This window comes from Mytilus edulis, chromosome 7 (genome assembly GCF_963676685.1).
Source record: "Mytilus edulis chromosome 7, xbMytEdul2.2, whole genome shotgun sequence".
Classification (NCBI taxonomy): Eukaryota; Metazoa; Mollusca; class Bivalvia; order Mytilida; family Mytilidae; genus Mytilus; species Mytilus edulis.
The window spans coordinates 78633614-78655182 of NC_092350.1; the positions used below are offsets into that span (position 1 = coordinate 78633614).

Sequence of the window (21569 nt, forward strand, 5' to 3'; positions counted from 1 at the left end):
ACGGAGGCAATTTCTTGGCATGGTCAACATTCAACTCAAAAGCTATAACCAAACCGATAAGCAGACTTATCCAGACATAAGACATAAGACATAAAGCTTTATTTAGAGTCGGTATAGGCAAGCAATTACAAACATAAGCTCTGAAGAGCTTTTGAAACCGACATACCAACAAGTAAAACAAAACATACATATCGAGTCATGCACACAACATTAAACATATAAGGCAAGAGTTCATATCAGTATATAACCATGCAGCACAAAAGTTCGTTAAGCATCTTATAAGTTAAACACATACTGATACATGCAATTATGAGATAAAAAACAAAAGCACAAATAAAATGGTTTGCACATAGAAAGCACATTAAAAGCACATAAAGTTTCTAAAATTAGCACAAAGCAACAGAAGCACTATAGTAAAGATAACAAAATAAATTTGCCATGCTGAAAATAAAGCAACAAACCAAAAAATATGAACAGAGATTAACTGTTTTTGCAGGCAAAGCATTGGCATGAGCTGCCAGACCAAGAATTTATCAAGTTCTTGAATTGCTTTAAAGATGATTGCTTACGAAGCTCATCTGGCAGCTCATTCCAAAGCCTAGCACCCGCATACCTGAAAGATTGTAGGCCATATGCAGTTGTTCTTACATGTGGTAGATCTGCTGTATTCTGGTATCTGAAAGAGTAAGTGTTTTCCTTTAAGTGAATCAAATCATGGAGATATACAGGACAATCTTTATTTATAATTTTGAAAACTCCAATCGCCAAAGATCGCATTCTTCTTATTTTTAAAGATGGTAATTTTGATTTGCAAAGTAGATCTTCATAACTTGCTGAATGGTCTTCATAGATGAACCTTAGTGCTCTCTTTTGAATTTTCTCTATCTTTTTTGTATCCAGAAGGGAGATAGTTACAATACTGTTGTCAGGTCGTTAAAGATGGTATATCTGGTATTAATATTGATTCATACACCAAGGGTCTTTGCATTCTGAAACCAGCTGTTATCATGATACGGGATATGTTCTTCTTCTTCTTTCAGTAAGCGGCCACCATCAACTGGTTGACTATCCTGCCACATTTATTGAGTGTGCGCATGAATAAATTTTTAATTTAACAAAAACAAAAACTAGGTGAAATTTATATGTACACGTCAGTTGCAAATAAAAACACGTCAATTTAATTTACTGACGGAGCTGAGCCTTGAAAGATTCCGGAATCGGGGCTGAGACTTTACAGTTGGGCAAGGTGTTCCACCCTTTATTGTTCTAGGATAGAACGACTCCTTCCGAACTGTTGTTTTGAATGATAGTATTCTGAATGCTTTTTCGTTGTTATTCCTGGAAGGACGTTCATCTGGTTTATTCTCATATAACATTTGATAATGGCATGATACTAAACCCATAAGTTAACGGGAGGGATTGTGGCACGCTTGATTTTCATGTTATGAAGACATAATCGGCGTTCAATCATTTTAATTGAGGTCTGGAGCTGGTACGAGTTACTCACGGCTAGTAGTCCTTTGTTTATTTCATAGGTACATGTGGAAAGGACCATTTGTTTTTGCCTTCCTCCTTTTTCCCAAAATCGGTTAATATTTTGTTTTCATTTCAATATTATTTTCGGCGTTTTTCGGTATTATAATCTTGGACGTAAAAAGATCAGTGAACTCTGTGAAAAGTAGACTTGGAATTGATAGTAAATAGCAAATAGAAGTTATTTGTATTATATGTATGTTCTTATAATACAAATGATCCAGACCTGTTCCTAAGTACCTATGAATATTGTTACACAAAATTATTTTGCATAACCTTTCGGAATTTCAATAAACTTTTCAACTTCGATTTTTTTTCATCTTTTTTATTCTAGCGTCATTGGTGTGTCTCGGGTCTGTTCTAACTTTAACGGGGATTATGAATAATCGGGAACTTGAAGTGACGCTTTTTTTAAATGGGGCGAGTTGTCATATTCCATTCCGTTGAAGTTATAGTCATTTATGCGTTTGAGAAAAAGGAACACTATATGAGTTTACTAAACTCTACTTTGACAAGACTATGGCTGCTTCTGGCATTGTCAGATTTGGCAGACGATTTTCTAAACATTTATTGTCAACAGGCCTGAAGGAACCTAATAAAATAACAGAAAATGGGCACTATATAGCAAGAACATTGTTTACAAAATGTGCAGACCAAGGTGATTTTTTATAAGTATATTTATCAACATGTTAAAGTTAGTGTCAGATTTGCCCTTGACACACAGGGGCTTGTTACAATTGCCGGGTTTACTATCCATACGAACCCCTAAAAATTAGGGGTTCGTATGGATAGTAAACCCGGCAATTGTAACAAGCCCCTGTGCTTGACAGTTCTCAGTTAAGTATTAAGTCATTTAACTGTCTGACATGTGATACTGATTTTGAATGATTTATTTATGTTAAAAAATAACGAAAGTGTAATTCAGTACAAAGCTGGAAATGATGTGGAATAGCCCCCGTTTTGAAAAAGGTCAAGCCAGTATGTACTAGCTCGCAAGGTACCACTAGACCTACATCAATAGTGGCAAAACACCATCCATAGCCCTATTTGTCCGCCATTACATAGCACAGGTTCCCTTAAAATTTTGATGTCACAATATAATATATCTGAAGCCACAATGAAAAAGTGATTGTTGTAAGACGTCAATAGTTCAAGTGGGACAGATTCTCAGGTCAGCCGGGAAAAGCAATATAATCATGTCTATCACAGTATCAGTATCAAAGCAGGAAGGATTCTAATGGAAAGTAAAAACGACTTTCACATATCCTAGTCCTATAATATAAAGACTCGGCATGTTCATATCATTTACATTCAACGTTTTTTATCGGATATTTTTTTTTTACTAATACTATCAATGTTGAACCGCAGTCTTATAAAATCTGTCTTTTTTTCTCGTAGCAAAAATTTAAATTAATAATCCACTGCCAAAACAAATAAAATTATTAGGAACAACCTAAATATGAATGAAAGTAACTTCTTACCCCATTAATATATAGTTTAAAATAATGTTCCTAATCCATCACTTTTATCATGCGTTTATCCTCAGTTGACAAACAATTTTTTCATGCCATTTTATTGCAAATATATGTGCCGATTCTTTGTTTTAGGGATTTCGTGAACGAAACAAATTTGATAATATTTATAATCAGTATTGTACAACGTACGAAAACATGACCAATTACTGTAATAGTGTCATGCAATTATAAATGTATCCTTAAAAAGTGTTGAGAGAATTCGAATGGGGTTTACAAAATAGAGAGCAATCGGCAAAAAACATAAAGATAGAAAAATATCATGGGTTCTTTTTTTTTTTAAGATGATAAATTCTGTATGCCCCTCCCCCACCCCCCCCCCCCCCAAGAAAAAAACCTGTTAAGTATAAGAACATGTCCAAAATACAGTTATAATGTATCAACAGATTAGTAAAAAATATGTTTAAACATAAATTATAGGTATAACTTATTTATTAAGAGAGTCAGTTCATACCCAATAATTCTTGTGGGCTAGTTAATCAATCTTCGGTGAAATCTAGTATGTCGCTACAATTCCATAACAGAACTGTCAAATTTTGATTATCAAATGTGAGTTCGCGAGTTCACATAAAAGGGGGGGGGGGGACAAACCAAATATCCTTCACAAAAAGTTCTCTACTCCAAGTTGTTAATTGAGCACCAACAGAAATCATGGGCGAGTTGTGAGAGCGGGCGAGGTTATGAATGTCTTTGGAAATATGAGTTCATGTAACAGGGGTGTGCGAGCCAAATTCACCAAATGATTGTTCTCTAGTCAATTGTACGGGCGATGCGATGTCTTTCGAAATACGAGTTTGAACATTCATGAAATCTACTAGCTGCTAACGGTATGAAGTTGCAATGTTTCATGAGAGTGCATCAATGTGAGAGAGAGCGTGGCAATACATGATTTTCCAAGTACATATTCATACAACAGTGAGCAAGCCAATTCTCATTCACCAAAAGTTTTCTTGTCCAAATTGTTAAGATTCAGCAGTTATGAATTTCTAGTTGTGAGAGCGGATGAGTAGATAAATACCTTTCAAAATACGAGTTCATACAATGGGGGTGAGCGAGCCAAATGTTTTCTGGCGAGGCAATATTTGTATTGCAAAAATCGAGTTGTTACAAAGAATAATATAGCAAGTTGTTAGATAAGACAGTTCAAGAAAGATTGCAATTTCAATCTCTGGGTGTTTGTAGAAACTCTTCAACACTAAATTTGCTCCTTTCTTGACAAGTACAGTTTTTTAACACTCTGCACAACATTTCAGGAAGGACACTGACAGTGCTGCAAATCGCATCCATCGCATTTCTTTGTATCTGATGTATCTCCTCTGAAGTTGTCTACGGTAAATGAATTTACAATTTAACGTCGGATACAAGTGCTGGTGCTTTATATGATATCCTATACACATTTGCCAGTGGTTTTGAGCGACAAAGTAAAGTTATCATAATAGAATAAAACTGAATCCATCTCTGCCATCCTTAGCGTATCTGTCAGCTTCTTGCCAATAGGACAACACTGATTTTGGACATTTAATATTTAAACTTTTCATGCAAATGTTGATCTCGCAATTTTACCATTGTTTTGTTTTGTGTTATGCGATGTCTCATTGAAGGGCTTAAAATATTAATATTGTTTAAATATAACAGGAAGAAAATAAGTTTTTTGGAAAAAGTACATGAAGTCGTTTAAAATCTAAGAAAAAGAAAGGGAAAAGTGGCACTTAACTGCACAAGAAACATGAAAGATACATGTATTGTAATGCATAAATGCAAATTTATATTGGTTTGCATCATTCATGTAATATTCATATCATTTGAATCCGACACTTTTAAGCTCACATGGCCCGAAGGGCCAAGTGAGCTTTTCTCATCACTTTACGTCTGGTAAAATTGTTTATCAGGTCAAGATCTATCTGCCCTGAATTTTTCAGATGAATTGGACAACCCGTTGTTGGGTTGCTGCCCCTGAATTGGTAATTTTAAGGAAATTTTGCTGTTTTGGGTTATCTTGAATATTATTATAGATAGAGATAAACTGTAAACAGCAATAATGTTCAGCAAAGTAAGATTTACGAATAAGTCACCATGAACGAAATGGTCAGTTGAACCCTTTAGGAGTTACATGTATTACCCTTTATAGTCAATTTTTATACGACCGCAAAAATTTTAATTTTTTGGTCGTATATTGCTATCACGTTGGCGTCGTCGTCGTCGTCGTCGTCGTCGTCCGAATACTTTTAGTTTTCGCACTCTAACTTTAGTAAAAGTGAATAGAAATCAAGGAAATTTTAACACAAGGTTTATGACCACAAAAGGAAGGTTGGGATTGATTTTGGGAGTTTTGGTCCCAACATTTTAGGAATTAGGGGCCAAAAAGGGCCCAAATAAGCATTTTCTTGGTTTTCGCACTATAACTTTAGTTTAAGTGAATAGAAATCTATGAAATTTTGACACAAGGTTTATGACCACAAAAGGAAGGTTGGGATTGATTTTGGGAGTTTTGGTTCCAACAGTTTAGGAATTAAGGGCCAAAAAAGGGCCCAAATAAGCATTATTCTTGGTTTTCGCACCATAACTTTAGTATAAGTAAATAGAAATCTATGAAATTTAAACACAAGGTTTATGACCATAAAAGGAAGGTTGGGTTTGATTTTGGGAGTTTTGGTCCCAACAGTTTAGGAATAAGGGCCAAAAAAGGGCCCAAATAAGCATTATTCTTGGTTTTCGCACAATAACTTTAGTATAAGTAAATAGAAATCAATGAAATTTTAACACAAGGTTTATGACCACAAAAGGAAGGTTGGGATTGATTTTTGGAGTTGAGGTCACAACAGTTTATGAATTAGGGGCCAAAAAGGGCCCAAATAAGCATTATTCTTGGTTTTCGCACAATAACTTTAGTTTAAGTGAATAGAAATCTATGAAATTTTGACACAAGGTTTATGACCACAAAAGGAAGGTTGGGATTGATTTTGGGAGTTTTGGTTCCAACAGTTTAGGAATTAAGGGCCAAAAAAGGGCCCAAATAAGCATTATTCTTGGTTTTCGCACAATAACTTTAGTATAAGTAAATAGAAATCAATGAAATTTTAACACAAGGTTTATGACCACAAAAGGAAGGTTGGGATTGATTTTTGGAGTTGAGGTCACAACAGTTTATGAATTAGGGGCCAAAAAGGGGCCCAAATAAGCATTATTTTTGGTTTTTGCACCATAACTTTAGGCCAACTAAAATTAATTAGTAGATTTTCATCCAAATTTTTGAAAAAAATGAGGCGGGTGGGAGGATTTTATTTTTTAAATTTTATTTCATATGAAACCCTCGTCACGAGTTCTTCATACCGCGGAGTATATGCTAGTGGAAAACAAGTTGTATAATGTATATACATGCTGTATAAGGAATCCTACACTATTTTTTAAATTCTTAAATAAAAATCCCTGATTGGCAACCACTGTTATACATGTAATTGCCGCTTTAGAAACCTATTTATAGTATACATCAAAAAGAAGAGAAATGCTCTCTTCAGTTGGACTATACCTACACCAAATGTATTTTGCTTTCTAAGCAATGGTTTGTAGTCCCCATAAAATCAATAAAATGCATTGGTACAATTGTATGCAACACAAGTATTATGAGTACAGAATAAAATTTAAACTCAAGTGTTGAAAGTAATTATGATGTAAAACATGAACTTAACCAAAAAGTAGTTGTTGTTTAATGACTAAATTGAGGGTATTGGGACAGTTACAGAGGGTGTTTGCTGTTTGTCAACAAAAACAACAGCCATGGGTACTAAATATAAGGGCTTGTTATAATTAAAATGCGTGTTTGTCGACTTTTTTTTCTCAATATACGGTCATAAATCAAACAAGTTCGTGCTTGTGTCAATTTCTTTAATCCAGTCATGTTTTTTGTTCCAATTTGTTCTACAATTCTTGCGCTTTGGATATCATTCAGTCCAAATTTCCTGACGCACAGTCATTGTATAAATAAAGTAAAAAACACTGTAATTTGCGTTCAAGGACAAGGCGTTTTACTCGTAACTCGATTATTTCATGCCCTTCTCGTTATCATTCTCTATTCTCGGTAGATGATGTTGTCATCATAGAGCAGCAGAATATGTCGACTTAATCATTTTCGTTAGATTACTCGAAGAAATACAAAAACAAAATTTGAAACAGGAAGTTTTGAATGAAACGAAATTATCGATGGTTCCTGGTAACGGACATGAACAAAATCCGGAAATCATATTTTTGTTAAATAAAAAAAATCGGGGCGGGACGATTTCAGAGGGGCGGGCGGGGATGAAAATCTAGCAATTAATTTTAATTGGCCTTAGTATAAGTAAATAGAAATCTATGAAATTTAAACACAAGGTTTATGACCATAAAAGGAAGGTTGGGTTTGATTTTGGGAGTTTTGGTCCCAACAGTTTAGGAATAAGGGGCCCAAAGGGTCCAATATTGAACTTTGTGTGATTTCATCAAAAATTGAATAATTGGGGTTCTTTGATATGCCGAATCTAACTATGTATGTAGATTCTTAATTTTTGGTCCCGTTTTCAAATTGGTCTACATTAAGGTCCAAAGGGTCCAAAATTAAACTTAGTTAGATTTTAACAAAAATTGAATCCTTGGGGTTCTTTGATATGCTGAATTTAAAAATGTACTTAGATTTTTGATTATTGGCCTAGTTTTCAAGTTGGTCCAAATGGGGGTCCAAAATTAAACTTTGTTTGATTTCATCAAAAATTGAATAAATGGGTTCTTTGATATGCCAAATCTAACTGTGTATGTAGATTCTTAATTTTTGGTCCAGTTTTCAAATTGGTCTACATTAAGGTCCAAAGGGTCCAAAATTAAACTAAGTTTGATTTTAACAAAAATTAAATTCTTGGGCTTATTTGATATGCTTTATCTAAACATGTACTTTGATTTTTGATTATGGGCCCAGTTTTCAAGTTGGTCCAAATCAGGATTCCATATCAAGTATTGTGCAATAGCAAGAAATTTTCAATTGCACAGTATTGCACAATAGCAAGAAATATCTAATTGCACAATATTGTGCAATAGCAATTAATTTTCAATTGGAGTTATCTTTCTTTGTATAGAATAGTAGTTGATAATATATGTTGGAAATTTGCCAGACATGACTATGATGTCATTTTCTATTTTTATTTGCCAATAACTTTATGTAAATAACTTCATTGGAAATTTGCCAATATAAAATGTTGCTGATGAAGCTTTTTTCCTTATCTTATCTAAAATGTTTTTAGATAATGTATGTTGCACATTTGCCAGACATGACTATGATGTCATTTTCTATTTTTATTTGCCAATAACTTTATGTAAATAACTTCATTGGAAATTTGCCAATATAAAATGTTGCTGATGAAGTTTTTTTTATTGTTTTATACAATAAACAATGTATATTCACTTTTACTACCAACCAATCTTTACCATTCAGTGATAACAAGCACTTTATTTTACATTTTGATATTTTATGATGTATTTAAAAGAGTAGTTATTGTTGCAAACTCCATTAGAAATTTGAATTGATATCAGTTTTGGAAAAAGGGAAACAGGGATGTGAAAAAAAATGGGGGGGGGGGGGGGGGGGGGGGGTTAAATTTTTCTCATTTCAGATTTCATAAATAAAAAGAAAATTTCTTCAAACATTTTTTTGAGAGGATTAATATTCAACAGCATAGTGAATTGCTCAAAGGCAAAAAAAAAAATTTAAGTTCATTAGACCACATTCATTCTGTGTCAGAAACCTATGCTGTGTCAACTAGTTAATTTTAGATTTAAATAAGTTTGAAGAAGAAATCTTTAATTGATTTGTAAAATCTTGACATTTGTTTTGTGTAAAAAAAACCATGTAATGTCAAAAATTTGATCACAATCCAAATTCAGAGCTGTATCACGCTTGAATGTTTTGTCCATACTTGCCCCAACTGTTCAGGGTTCAACCTCTGCAGTCGTATAAAGCTGCGCCCTGCGGAGCACCTGGTTAACAATTTTCATAAAATTTGTAAATGTTTACTAACATTTTCCACTGAAACTACTGGGCCAAGTTCATTATAGATAGAGATAATTGTAAGCAGCAAGAATGTTCAGTACAAACACATCACCATCACCAAAACACAATTTTGTCATGAATCCATCTGCGTCCTTTGTTTAATATTCACATAGACCAAGGTGACCGACACAGGCTCTTTATATTTTAGAGCCTCTAGTTTTATTACAAAATACTTATAGAATCACATTTTACTGTTTATTGATTTACATTTGACCCCAGACTCTGCATATGACGGGTGAGCTATGCATTAACTGTATTATAGGGTTATTGCATGAATATTGTCCCGAGTAGAATTTTATATTGCACGAGCTTGCGAGTGCAATATATGTTCTACGAGGGACAATATTCCCCAATATTTATGATTTATTGCACGCTAACTTTTGGTTACTTTCTGTGGAAAATATTATATTGCTATGCAATAAAACTATATATTGTATTAAGATGTTAATGATATTCATTTATACAATCATCCTTTACTTTTTTATGAATACTAAATGGTCGCCTCTAAAGGGTTAAGAAACATTTGATGATAAGCTTCCTTTTCTCTTGATGAGGAAATTAGACATGTTAGAATTAATTTACATCATTTCATTATTTATTATCATCTTAAAGTCAAAACAAAATTCGTTTTCCAAGGAATATTCTGAAATATGTGTACAACTGATTAACATTCGGAAAGATCTGCGGAACTTCTCAAACCTTGACCTGCTTGACAACTTGAAATGAGGAGTAAATGGATGGTTCTCATAAGACTGCTGTTCAACATTGATAGTAAAAAAAAATATCCGATAAAAAACGTTGAATATATTTTTATGATATGAACCTGCAGTGTCTTATATTATAGGACTATTTCACATCTCTAATTAATTGGGTATTAAAATGTCAAAATGGCAATACAAATGTTCTGACTCTTTTAAGTCATTTTTTAGTAACAACAAACAAAAGAACTATTTCAATTGGACATGCTTTGATACTATATACATGTATGCGCTTGAATTTTTACTTGATAACATTTTTGTTGGCATTGGAATTTCCGTATATATATCAACAAGTTATTTGAATTCCAATGGGGACTAACTGTGCACCACTTATTGCGGACTTGTTTTTGTATTGTTATGAGTTACACTTTATGACTAAAATTAGTAAAGACCCATCGAAACAACATTTGATACAAAAATTAAACAATACTTTTAGATATTTGGATGATATATTGGCTCTCACTAATGACGACTTCAGTATGTATACTAAAGAAATTTATCCTGTTGAACATACTTTAAATAAAGCTAATACTGACAATGAACACTGCCCTTTCCTCGATCTTGATATATCTATATCATTAACGGGAAGCTTAATACAAAAATTTATGATAAAAGAGATGATTTTTCATTTCCTATTGTTAATTATCCATTTTTAGATGGTGATGTTCCCTCGTCACCATCTTATGGTGTTTATGTATCTCAACTTGTGCAATTCTATTGTGTATGTAACAACTATTAGATTTTAGCGAGAGAAATTTATGTATTACTGAAAAATTATTACACCAGGGTTTTTCAATATCACAAACTAGTCAAAACATTTACTAAATTTTATCATCGGTATAAGGAAATCATTCGTAAATATAACTCAACATGCAGACATCTTGTACGTTCAGGTATTTCACATCCAATCTTTTATGGTAATATTCTTTACAAAGCACAAAAATGTCAGTATTCACATAGACTTTTTATTAAGAAGGGATATAGTTACAACACTGTTGTTATTTTGGCTTTAATATTGATTCACTTATAGGGTCTTTGCATCGGATTTAAACACATTAATTCTAAAACCAGTTGTTGGCGAGTCAGGAGCCTCTGGCCTTTGTTAGTCTTGTAGGATTTTTAATTTTAGTTTCTTGTGTATAATTCAGACTTTAGTATGACATCCATTATCACTGAACTAGTATACATATTTGTTTAGGGGCCAGCTGAAGGACGCCTCCAGGTGTGGGAGTTTCTCGCTTCATTGAAGACCCATTGGTGGCCTTCGGCTGTTGTCTGCTCTATGGTCGGGTTGTTGTTGCTTTGACACATTCCCCATTACCATTTTCAATTTTATTTGTTTGTTCCTCAAAGCTTTACATCATAAAATAGCCATAGATATTTCCGATTATTTAGAACAACAAATTTAAAGCATTTAAAGGATTTTATAACTATGTGTATCCCTAATAATTTGTGATAGTTAGCAGGTCTGGGCCCCTTTGATCTACCACTGTCTATAATGCCCTGCAAAAATTAATGACAAGAAATAATTTATGTTACTAATTGCCAAATATATATCAAAGCAGATTTTGTAGGAATCAATAATACAGTTTTCTATTGGTACCTTTACTTATCATGCTTATTGTGACCTACAAAATTTTACTTTAAACTTTCAAATTATGTCTTATTTAAGTGAAGCATCTTGATTCTTTGTACTATATTTGTCTCATTGCTCTGTATACATTGTTTTATTTGTATTGGACAAATTTATATGAGTAAAAAATTAATAATTGAACACAGCCATGATACATGTAGCAATGATAAATTGAATACACATTTTACAAGTTTCTTACTCATTTGGACACATTATGTTTATCATCATTTTGAAACTTTGGTTAATTTTGTGTATAAGCATGATAAGTATTGTCCTAAAAATGTTGTCTATATAGTATTGTTTATACAGTGTTCCTGTTTGAATGGTTTTATATACTAGTCATTTTTGTGGACCTCTTAAGCTTGCTGTTCAGTGTGAGCCTAGGCTCCGTGTTGAATATTGTACTTTGACCTATAATGCTTTACTTTTACAAATTGTGACTTGGATGGAGAGTTGTCTCATTTGCACTCATACCACATCTTCATATATTTATTGTCTATACAGTTATGTCTATACAGTATTGTTTACTGTAAATTCTGAAATTATTGCTTGCATTTTTTATTGCGATTTTAATTTTTGCGATATATAATATTTTCTATTCTATAGATATGATATTATCTATACAGTATTGTGATGGCTCTGTACAGCATTTTTTTCACAGAAGTAGATACAACACACTATTGTATCTGAATAAATAATTTTGATGAAAATGTCTACTACAGCAAGCTATTATCTTTTTCAGCATCAACACCAGTTTTGATGCCTGCTCTATCTCCTACAATGTCAGAAGGAACTATTGTCAAATGGCTGAAAAAGGAAGGTAAATCTTTTAAAACAAAGAGAATCTACCAGTATACATACATGTAATACATTCAAAGGAAATAAATTATGTTAAAAATGTTTTAGGTAGATTGTCTAATGTGGACAGGTATGGTGATTGGTCTTCAAATCCCTTAAATCTTTTACAACTATGGTAGGTTTAATATTTAGACCTCAAAATAGAAAGAAGAGTTTGAGCTAGGGTTTCATATTGGACCTAATGCTAATGGTATAATAACGAGATTTGGAAAATGTAGGAATTCTTCCTTTTACTTACATGTATTAAAACTACAACAACCCACCATTTTCTGAACCTAGCAATGTAAGCCTTTGTAAAGTTGTAGGTTAATGGTTTAATCCATTGCTGGCACAGTGGTAATTTTGGAAATGTTTTACTGTTACATTACATTTTTCATTGAAATTTTTGGCCGAATGTAGTTATTTTTTATAATTAGTTAGAAACCTGAGCTATGAGCTTCTTAAGGGATAATTGGGAGAACAAAATAATTAATTATGTTTTTGTATACATTCTAAAAAAAAGTAATAAAACATCTCTCCTTGTTCAAAGAATGTTAAAATTATAATGATTTCACTCCTTTGTTTCCATTTCCATTTGACATCAGTATACATGTAATTACAACCCCCATTTTGAACAATGTGATTAAAAAAACTTCTCATGGACAGAGAATTATATGGAAATAGCTACAGTTATAAAATGGAACCAGCATATTAGAGTTTAGCAGCTGCATGTAACTGAATTAAATTAATCAATTAATGAAGAATATCAATTCATCAAGTGATCAAAGTGAACTGATTGTTAATTGTGAAATAAATTTCCCAGTTTTATCACTGTTAGCTAATAAATGATATTTTCTTGTATCATGTATGTGTGCTCCAAAGTAATGAGATACAGGGTTGGTACATGTAATATCCTTGTGGACTACAAATGTAAATATTTAAGTCAAATTTCAGAGTTACCAGCACACCAGTAAGTTATATAAATAACAACAGTACCAGGTTTGATGAATTAAGTGTTGTTACATGTAGCTCTAAAAACTTTACCAAGAGATGAAATAATTGTTATTTATATAAAATTTGTAAAATACAGTGATGTTTTACCATTTACAGGCGAGTCTGTGGTACCTGGTGATGTGATATGTGAGATTCAGACAGACAAAGCTGTGGTCAGCATGGAGGTAGATGAGGAAGGAATCCTGGCTAAAATACTTGTAAGTTATTATCACAAACATGAGAATTACTAAAGGTATATGTATTATGTTTATAATATCTATTGGTTCTGGAAGATTATGCACATGTTCAAACAAACCACACTTTTACTTAAATTTATATTCTAATCTTAAGACATCATTCAGATTAAAAATTATGTTATTGTCACAGGTTTGGGTAGCATGAACGTGACACATATATATCTTCTAATAAATATGAGGTTTGTTCATGTGATGGGGAAAGTATATGTTAATCAAAACAAGGAATAATGTAATACATGTATATAATAAATGATTTATTAAACTCCTAATACTATTTTTATGCCCCACCTACGATAGTAGAGGGGCATTATGTTTTCTGGTCTGTGACTCCGTTCGTCCGTCCGTCTGTGCGTCCGTTCCTCCGTCCGTCTGTGCGTCCATTCAGGTTAAAGTTTTTGGTCAAGGTAGTTTTCGATGAAGCTGAAGTCCAATCAACTTGAAACTTAGTACACTTGTTGCTTATGATATGATCTTTTTAATTTTAAAGCCAAATTAGACTTTTGACCCCAATTTCACGGTCCACTGAACATAGAAAATGAAAGTGGGAGTTTCAGGTTAAAGTTTTTAATCAAGGTAGTTTTCAATGAAGCTGAAGTCCAATCAACTTGAAACTTAGTACACTTGTTGCTTATGATATGATCTTTCTAATTTTAAAGCCAAATTAGACTTTTGACCCCAATTTCACGGTCCACTGAACATAGAAAATGAAAGTGGGAGTTTCAGGTTAAAATTTTTGGTCAAGGTAGTTTTTGATGAAGCTGAAGTCCAATCAACTTGAAACTTAGTACACTTGTTGCTTATTATATGATCTTTCTAATTTTAAGCCAAATTAGACTTTTGACCCCAATTTCATGGTCCACTGAACATAGAAAATGAAAGTGGGAGTTTCAGGTTAAAGTTTTTGGTCAGGTAGTTTTTGATGAAGCTGAAGTCCAATCAACTTGAAACTTAGTAAACTTGTTGCTTATGATATGATCTTTTTAATTTTAAAGCCAAATTAGACTTTTGACCCCAATTTCACGGTCCACTAAACATAGAAAATGAAAGTGGGAGTTTCAGGTTAAAGTTTTTGGTCAAGGTAGTTTTTGATAAAATTGAAGTCCAATCAACTTGAAACTTAGTACATATGTTCCCTATAGTATAATCTTTCTAATTTTAATACCAAATTAGACTTTTGACCCCAATTTCACGGTCCATGGAACATGGTAAAGGATAGTGCGAGTGGGGCATCCGTGTACTTTGGACACATTCTTGTTTATGACTGGATTTCCAAGAGTTACAATAAAGATGATTTGTTCTTAAGTTGTCATTTTCTTTACTTTAACTTCTTAAATCAACCTTTTCAAAACAGGCTTTTCTGCCTTGTACCAAATATTCGAGTCTTGATAAATCAATATATCGGGATTAACCCCGTATATGGATACACGCAAATGTTCACTTTTCGGAATTATGTCTGACTAGAACTTTTCTTGAATGTTGAAATTATAAATATTTCGTCCTGAATAGCTTGTTTCTCCTTAATAAATGTAGTTGTAATAAATTGTGAGAATCACCTCAGTAAAGCAATTGTAAAGCTTAAATAAGCTATAAATATATATATCTCGCTTTTATATTAAATAAAATCAATTTTCTCTGTACCTTTTCTTATTGTGAATATCTGTATTTTTTTGTCGTATGTCCTTTCTTCTTTGACTGCAAAATCCCAGAACCTTGAATAAGTCTCCCGCTCTTGTTTCTATATGACTGCTATTGTAGCTATAGCAATTGCTAAAATTTAGCTATCCCTATGGTGTCCCCATGATTACAGCTAAGAGTAGTGCGAAATTCGCCATCTCTTAGGTAAGGATTAGAATGTCGTATTTTCATCCCAACAACATGTTACTTCAATGCACTATCAAAATTGTTCAACTTCCGTTAAATAAATCTCAAATAAACTTCATTTCATTGAAAACTATTACCAAATATAGAATCAGGATGAATTTTCCTATATCGAGCCTCTGAAAGTTTCCTTCTATTTTCACCCAAGTACGCACATGTGCAAAGTCAACTTTCGAATACACATCCTCGATGGAATTTTGTACATCAGGAGTTTGTAAACATTGACCGATAAGACAACAATTTGAAACAAAATGAAATGTTGGCATGCTGAAAAGGTAAGACCAGAAGAAATCCAACCGCATATAACCTCTGAAACAACTGTCATGTGCTTAAACGAAAGAAATCCTCTAAAACCATGAGACGTCCCACTTCGTGCACAAAAATTGTACTTACATTTACCAATCTCATCTACCAAATATTTATATGTAAATGAACTATACCATTAACTGTAACATATGTTACGTTGGTATAAGTAATGTGCAAATTAACTCACACAGCCTCTTGTAATAAAAGGGGGGTCAGTTTGTAGATCATTACATTATTTTTTAGATCCATTGACTTGAATTTCTGGGGAAAAAAAGAACTGAATCCAAGGGAGATAATCAAACAAAACTTTCAATAGAATAGATCTGTTGGTTCATGTCATGCTTGTTCAAATTACAAATCTACTATTTAACTAGATCTGATGAAGGAACAGTGTATGTTCTCCCTCCTTATCCAGGTTGTTTCATTTTCATTTTTATTTAGTTAATTTATATCGTCTTTACAACATGTTTAAGAATTTAATTATCCTGAAATTATTTAGTGTTTCTGGCTGGACATGTCTGAAAGGTCTCTGTCAATCCTTTCAATACAAAAAGTGTTTGGTGCAGACTGCTTAGGTCCAAACAATTCCATGTTGTCCTTTATGGGGTTTTAATTTTTAAATTTGTTAATTTTTTCATTACCATGTCATGATAACTTTGCTTATGAAGTCATTTGTGGAAAAACTAAACTTTGACAAAACAGATAAAAATGCAGAAATTATACCTTTATTTACAATTCTAAAAATTTCTCATTCTTTTGAACCTCAAAGCCTTATCGTTTATTTGATTTATTATTGATATTTGAAAGAAATATTCTCAGATATGTGTGAATGATATAAAATTGAAATCTGAATTCTTGACTGGATACAAATATTACCGTATCTCGCAGAAAGTAAAAAATCTATAAAAAGTAAGATTTAAACCAAGGTAAAAATCTTTAAATCTTATAGAAAATGAAAATACAGATTGAATATTGATCAAATCAATTCATCTTACAGAAACCTGAGAATACTACTGACATAAAGATTGGCACATTAATTGCTGTGATGGTAGAAGAAGGAGATGATTGGAGGACAGCAGAGATACCTGTAGAGTCTGGTTCACAGACAGAACCAATCACCACATTAGAAAAATCAACATCAACAGAAGACCACACTACAACAACTAAAACTTCACAGTAAGTTAGATATACAAAATCATAATACATTTTACAGTTGCAATTCACAGTACAGACATATTTCTGTGTCAACACTAAATTTGCAGTTATTTTTATGGATTTAAACTCATCCAGAACCAAGAGAAGGTGTTTAACCCATATTTAGTGCTTTCTAATATTTATACACCATGGCTAATACAGAGTTAACTCTAGTTAATGAATTCAAGACATGCACTCAATTGTATTCCTGATGTTGATTTAACAAAACAATACATGGAGTTAACATAAAAAATGTTTTACTTAAGGGTTAAGATTCATTTATGGCTGGGGTTTAGCCTGGTTATTGCTAGTGTTAGGGTTAAGGTATAGGGTTCAAGTTAGTTTAGTATAACTCTTTTAGCATTTCTAAGGAATTAATCAAAATTTTGACAAGTGGTTTTATGTGGACAAATGAAATTTCCTTTAGTAAAAAGTTAATTGTACAGTGTAATCCGCCTAATTCGACACCTGAGTATTCCTACATCCTGTTTTAACCGACACATTTTCATGGTCCCAAAATAGGTATATCCTTGCAGAAAAAACCTAAGTATTCCAACACCCTGCTTAAACAGACATTTTTTCTGGTCCCCCAGTATGTCGGATTAAGCAAGTTCTACTGTCCATGTATTACATGAATGCATCTATATATTTCAGCACAGAGATACCTATAGGACCTTCTGTCAGGAAACTTTTAGAAGAGTACAATATAACAGCAGCAACAGTCCAACCATCTGGTCCACATGGTAGACTTCTCAAAGGGTGGGTATTCTAAGGTTTCTGGTTTTCTCTCCATTTAAGGAAATATCTGTCAAGTTATTTTTTGTTACAGACTTGGGGAATAACTCGGGTAGCAAGGATAGAGGCTATTATATATGGACAGATGAAAACACATCTGCTTCCATTTTCTACATTTAAATCAGTCCAAGATGATGTCACAAACAAAAATACAAGAAACTGACAAAAGGGGAACAACTCTGTCTTACACACAGAAACATACTGAATACAAAGTACTAAATAGTTTTCCATTGCCGACAATGTTAGCCTTTTGTTTAATTAGGGCCCCGCCGACTAAGGCGGGTCGCCCTATAGTGATCAGTCTGTCCGTCCGTCCGTCCGTCTGTCCGTCCGTCCGTCTGTCCTTCCGTCCGTCCGTCCTATGTCCGTCCGTCCGTCCGTCCGTCCGTAACACTTTAACTTTGTGTCCGCTCTATATCTTAAAAACCGTTATGATTTCAAAGTTTATACTTGACATCCATTTTAACCAACACCAGAGGGTGTGTCATGATGTATGTAAAACTTCCTAGGTCAAAGGTCAAGGTCAAAAACTTTGGTTTCAGTTGACAACCCTGTGTCCTGTGGTGAAGATCGTGTCCGCTCTATATCTTGAGAACCGTTATGATTTCAAAGTTTAAACTTGACATCCATTTTAACCAACACCAGAGGGTGTGTCATGATGTATGTAAAACTTCCTAGGTCAAAGGTCAAGGTCAAAAACTTTAATTTCAGTTGACAACCCTGTGTCCTGTGGTGAAGATCGTGTCCGCTCTATATCTTGAGAACCGTTATGATTTCAAAGTTTATACTTGACATGTATATGAACCAACACCAGAGGGTGTGTCATAATTTATGAACGACTGCCTAGGGCAAACTTCAAGGTCAAAAACTTTGGTTTCAGTTGACAACCCCATGTCCTATGGTAAAGATTGTGTCCGCTCTATATCTTGAGAACCGTTATCATTTCAAAGTTTATACTTGACATGTATATAAACCAACACCAAAGGGTGTGTCATAATTTATGTGCAACTTCCTAGGTCAAAGGTCAAGGTCAAAAACTTTGGTTTCAGTTGACAACCCCATGTCCTATGGTAAAGATCGTGTCCGCTCTATATCTTGAGAACCGTTATCATTTCAAAGTTTATACTTGACATGTTTATAAACCAACACCAAAGGGTGTGTCATAATTTATTTACAACTTCTTAGGTCAAAGGTCAAGGTCAAAAACTTTGATTTCAGTTGACAAACCCATGTCCTATGGTAAAGATACAATTTTTTAATGCACATTATTCACAGCGGGGCCCACAGAGATGGCTCCCATCTCAATGATATCTAGTTACTTCTAAATAAAAGAATTTTGTGGTTGAAAGTGGTATCAAAAGAAAGAACAATTTATTGTCATCAAAATACAACACAAAAAAATATATGGTCGCATGGCTTTTACGGGTGAATTTTGGGGTTGTCAAGAACGCATGACAATCGCGCAGAAAAATGTCACTGATTTTTAGCACTTCACCTCAACTAGTAAAAAAAATTCTAATAATTCCTATGTAAATTATTTTACAAGAAAACTATGCTTATCTGTAGTCATACTAAAGAGGCTTTCCAGAAAAAAATATCCATTTAATATAACAACCAATCACAAAGACTTACCATTTTTCTTCTCTATGTCATGTTCCCTTCACCAAGATGGCTGCGCCCATGGATTTTCATTTGGTACATTGATACCTACTCTGACCATACTGATATATATAAAATATTTTTTTTATTTTTTTTATGGGGGGGGGACATTATTTTATTATTAAGATTGAACAATTTAAAAGAAAATTTTCCAAATTTTATTTCTGCAAGATTTAAGAAATAGTTAATTTTCCAAAGAAAAATGGGGGGGGGGGGGGATTGCATTTCTTATTCTTTGTACATAGTGTGAAAACAGATTTACTAAGTAATGCACAACAGCACAATACTAGTGCACAGTGCATTGCACAAAAAACAAATAAAATATAAATTCAAATCATTTAACCAAATATAAGTTCTTCTACTACATTTATTCTGTGTCAGAAACCTAATATGTGTCAAAATTATTAACTACAATTAATCCACATTCAGATCTGTATCAAGCTTGAAGACTGTGTCCATTTTTGCCCCAACTGTTCATGATTGGACTTTGTCGTATCCAGCTGTGCTCGTGAGGTAGTTTATTTGTAATTTAATTGGTCTTTGCTTTTCTTTAATATCTCAAATAAGATTTATAAATATGATCTATATCTTAATTTCAGGGACATACTGAAATATGTTAAATCTAATAGTTTGTCCAAGCAAGATCTTGGGGCCGTCTCAAATACACCTACGAAAGAGGAAGTTATCCAAACGAGCCAGCCTACTACTACTGTGTTTGTTCCTGGAGAAGAGGAGGAGTTTATAGATATTCCGTTAACTAACATGAGAAGAACAATAGCCAGGCGACTCACTGAATCTAAAGTAATGGGCTATATAAATTAAGTAAAGTAATGGGCTATATAAATTAAGTAAAGTAATGGGCTATATAAATTAAGTAAAGTAATTGGTTTCATATATTAAGTTTTCCCAAACTGTTGTCACATATAACCAAGTATCTGTATGATCCAATTTGATCTGTACATTTATTATAATTAATTGTACTGTGTACCAGTAAGCAGTTTTCAATTTTGCCCGGCATTCCCTTTCTGTTTGACAATAATTTTAATTTTAATAATGATACCTTCTGAACATGGAACTTTCCCCCACATATATCTTAGCTTCTGTATTCCTGTAAGAAATCATTTAAGGTGGTACCTAACACTACAGGGAGATAACTCTGTAAAATCAGCTAAACGTTTTAATAACGTCGTGTTGTTAAGGGAATATTAAGCTTCTCAATGATCAAAATTAGTGTTTGTCAAACTGCTATATAACCAGTGTAATTTTTCTGATAAATTAGTTGGTTCAATTTTTTAAAATTTTTATATTTTTGTCAAAGGGTCAAAGTAAATATTTTGTCAAAATTTTATGAAAATTAAACGAGCCAAATAAATTTTAGTCAAGGTGTTGGGTACCACCTTAAGTTATGAAAATGGAAATTTATTCCTGTTAAACATTACTTAATTGACATTGGCATATATTCCGGTTAAAATTATTTAAATTAACAATTGTATATTTCAGATGACAATACCACATTCATATATTTCAATAGAGAGCAATATAAAAGCAGTTTCTGATCTAAGGAAACAGTTATTAGGTAATTCTATGAGTGAATTAGTATTAGGGAAAAGAAATAAGGTGTACAGCACTTTAACCTACAAATACACTGAAGGACATACGATACAGTTTTGATCATGTATTTACATTTTGATAAAAATTTCCATATACTATTTTTTACCTGATTAAATCAAATATGTAATAAAAAATATACCTTCATGTGCTACTTTTTGAGTAAAACAAGGTTGAAATTTGTATATTTGCCCAAAATTTGGATTTGTCGCCTTATTTTCCCTATCGAAAGAAAGACATAACTTTTTGTTTTGAAAGATAAACACAAATTGTTTTTTGATAAGTTATTTGTAATTTCTGTATTTTATAAGTATCTTCAAAATGTATACATTTTTTATTCAGAAAAAAAACATAATTTTTTGCTGTATATTTATCAAATTTAAAAAAATTGCACTATTTACATTTTCATGAAAATTGGCACACATCATCTTCCCGCGTATTCAAACCAAATGTCATTTTAAGAAAAATGGGTCCATGAACTCGTTTTCAAGTTAAATAAGTTTGAATGATAAAAAT

General features: G+C 32.8%; 1 protein-coding gene across 1 annotated transcript in view; it reads left to right on the plus strand.

Moving 5' to 3' along the window:
* The first annotated feature begins 1960 nt into the window (after positions 1-1960).
* The window catches only part of LOC139482336 (dihydrolipoyllysine-residue acetyltransferase component of pyruvate dehydrogenase complex-like), a 28272-nt gene continuing 8663 nt past the window's right edge, over positions 1961-21569 (plus strand). The window contains exons 1-7 of the mRNA XM_071266177.1: positions 1961-2191; positions 12269-12346; positions 13474-13574; positions 16795-16973; positions 17646-17750; positions 20045-20246; positions 20946-21021. Coding sequence (XP_071122278.1) covers positions 2053-2191; positions 12269-12346; positions 13474-13574; positions 16795-16973; positions 17646-17750; positions 20045-20246; positions 20946-21021 — 880 coding nt within the window. The 5' untranslated portion in view covers positions 1961-2052. The remainder of the gene's footprint in view (positions 2192-12268; positions 12347-13473; positions 13575-16794; positions 16974-17645; positions 17751-20044; positions 20247-20945; positions 21022-21569) is intronic.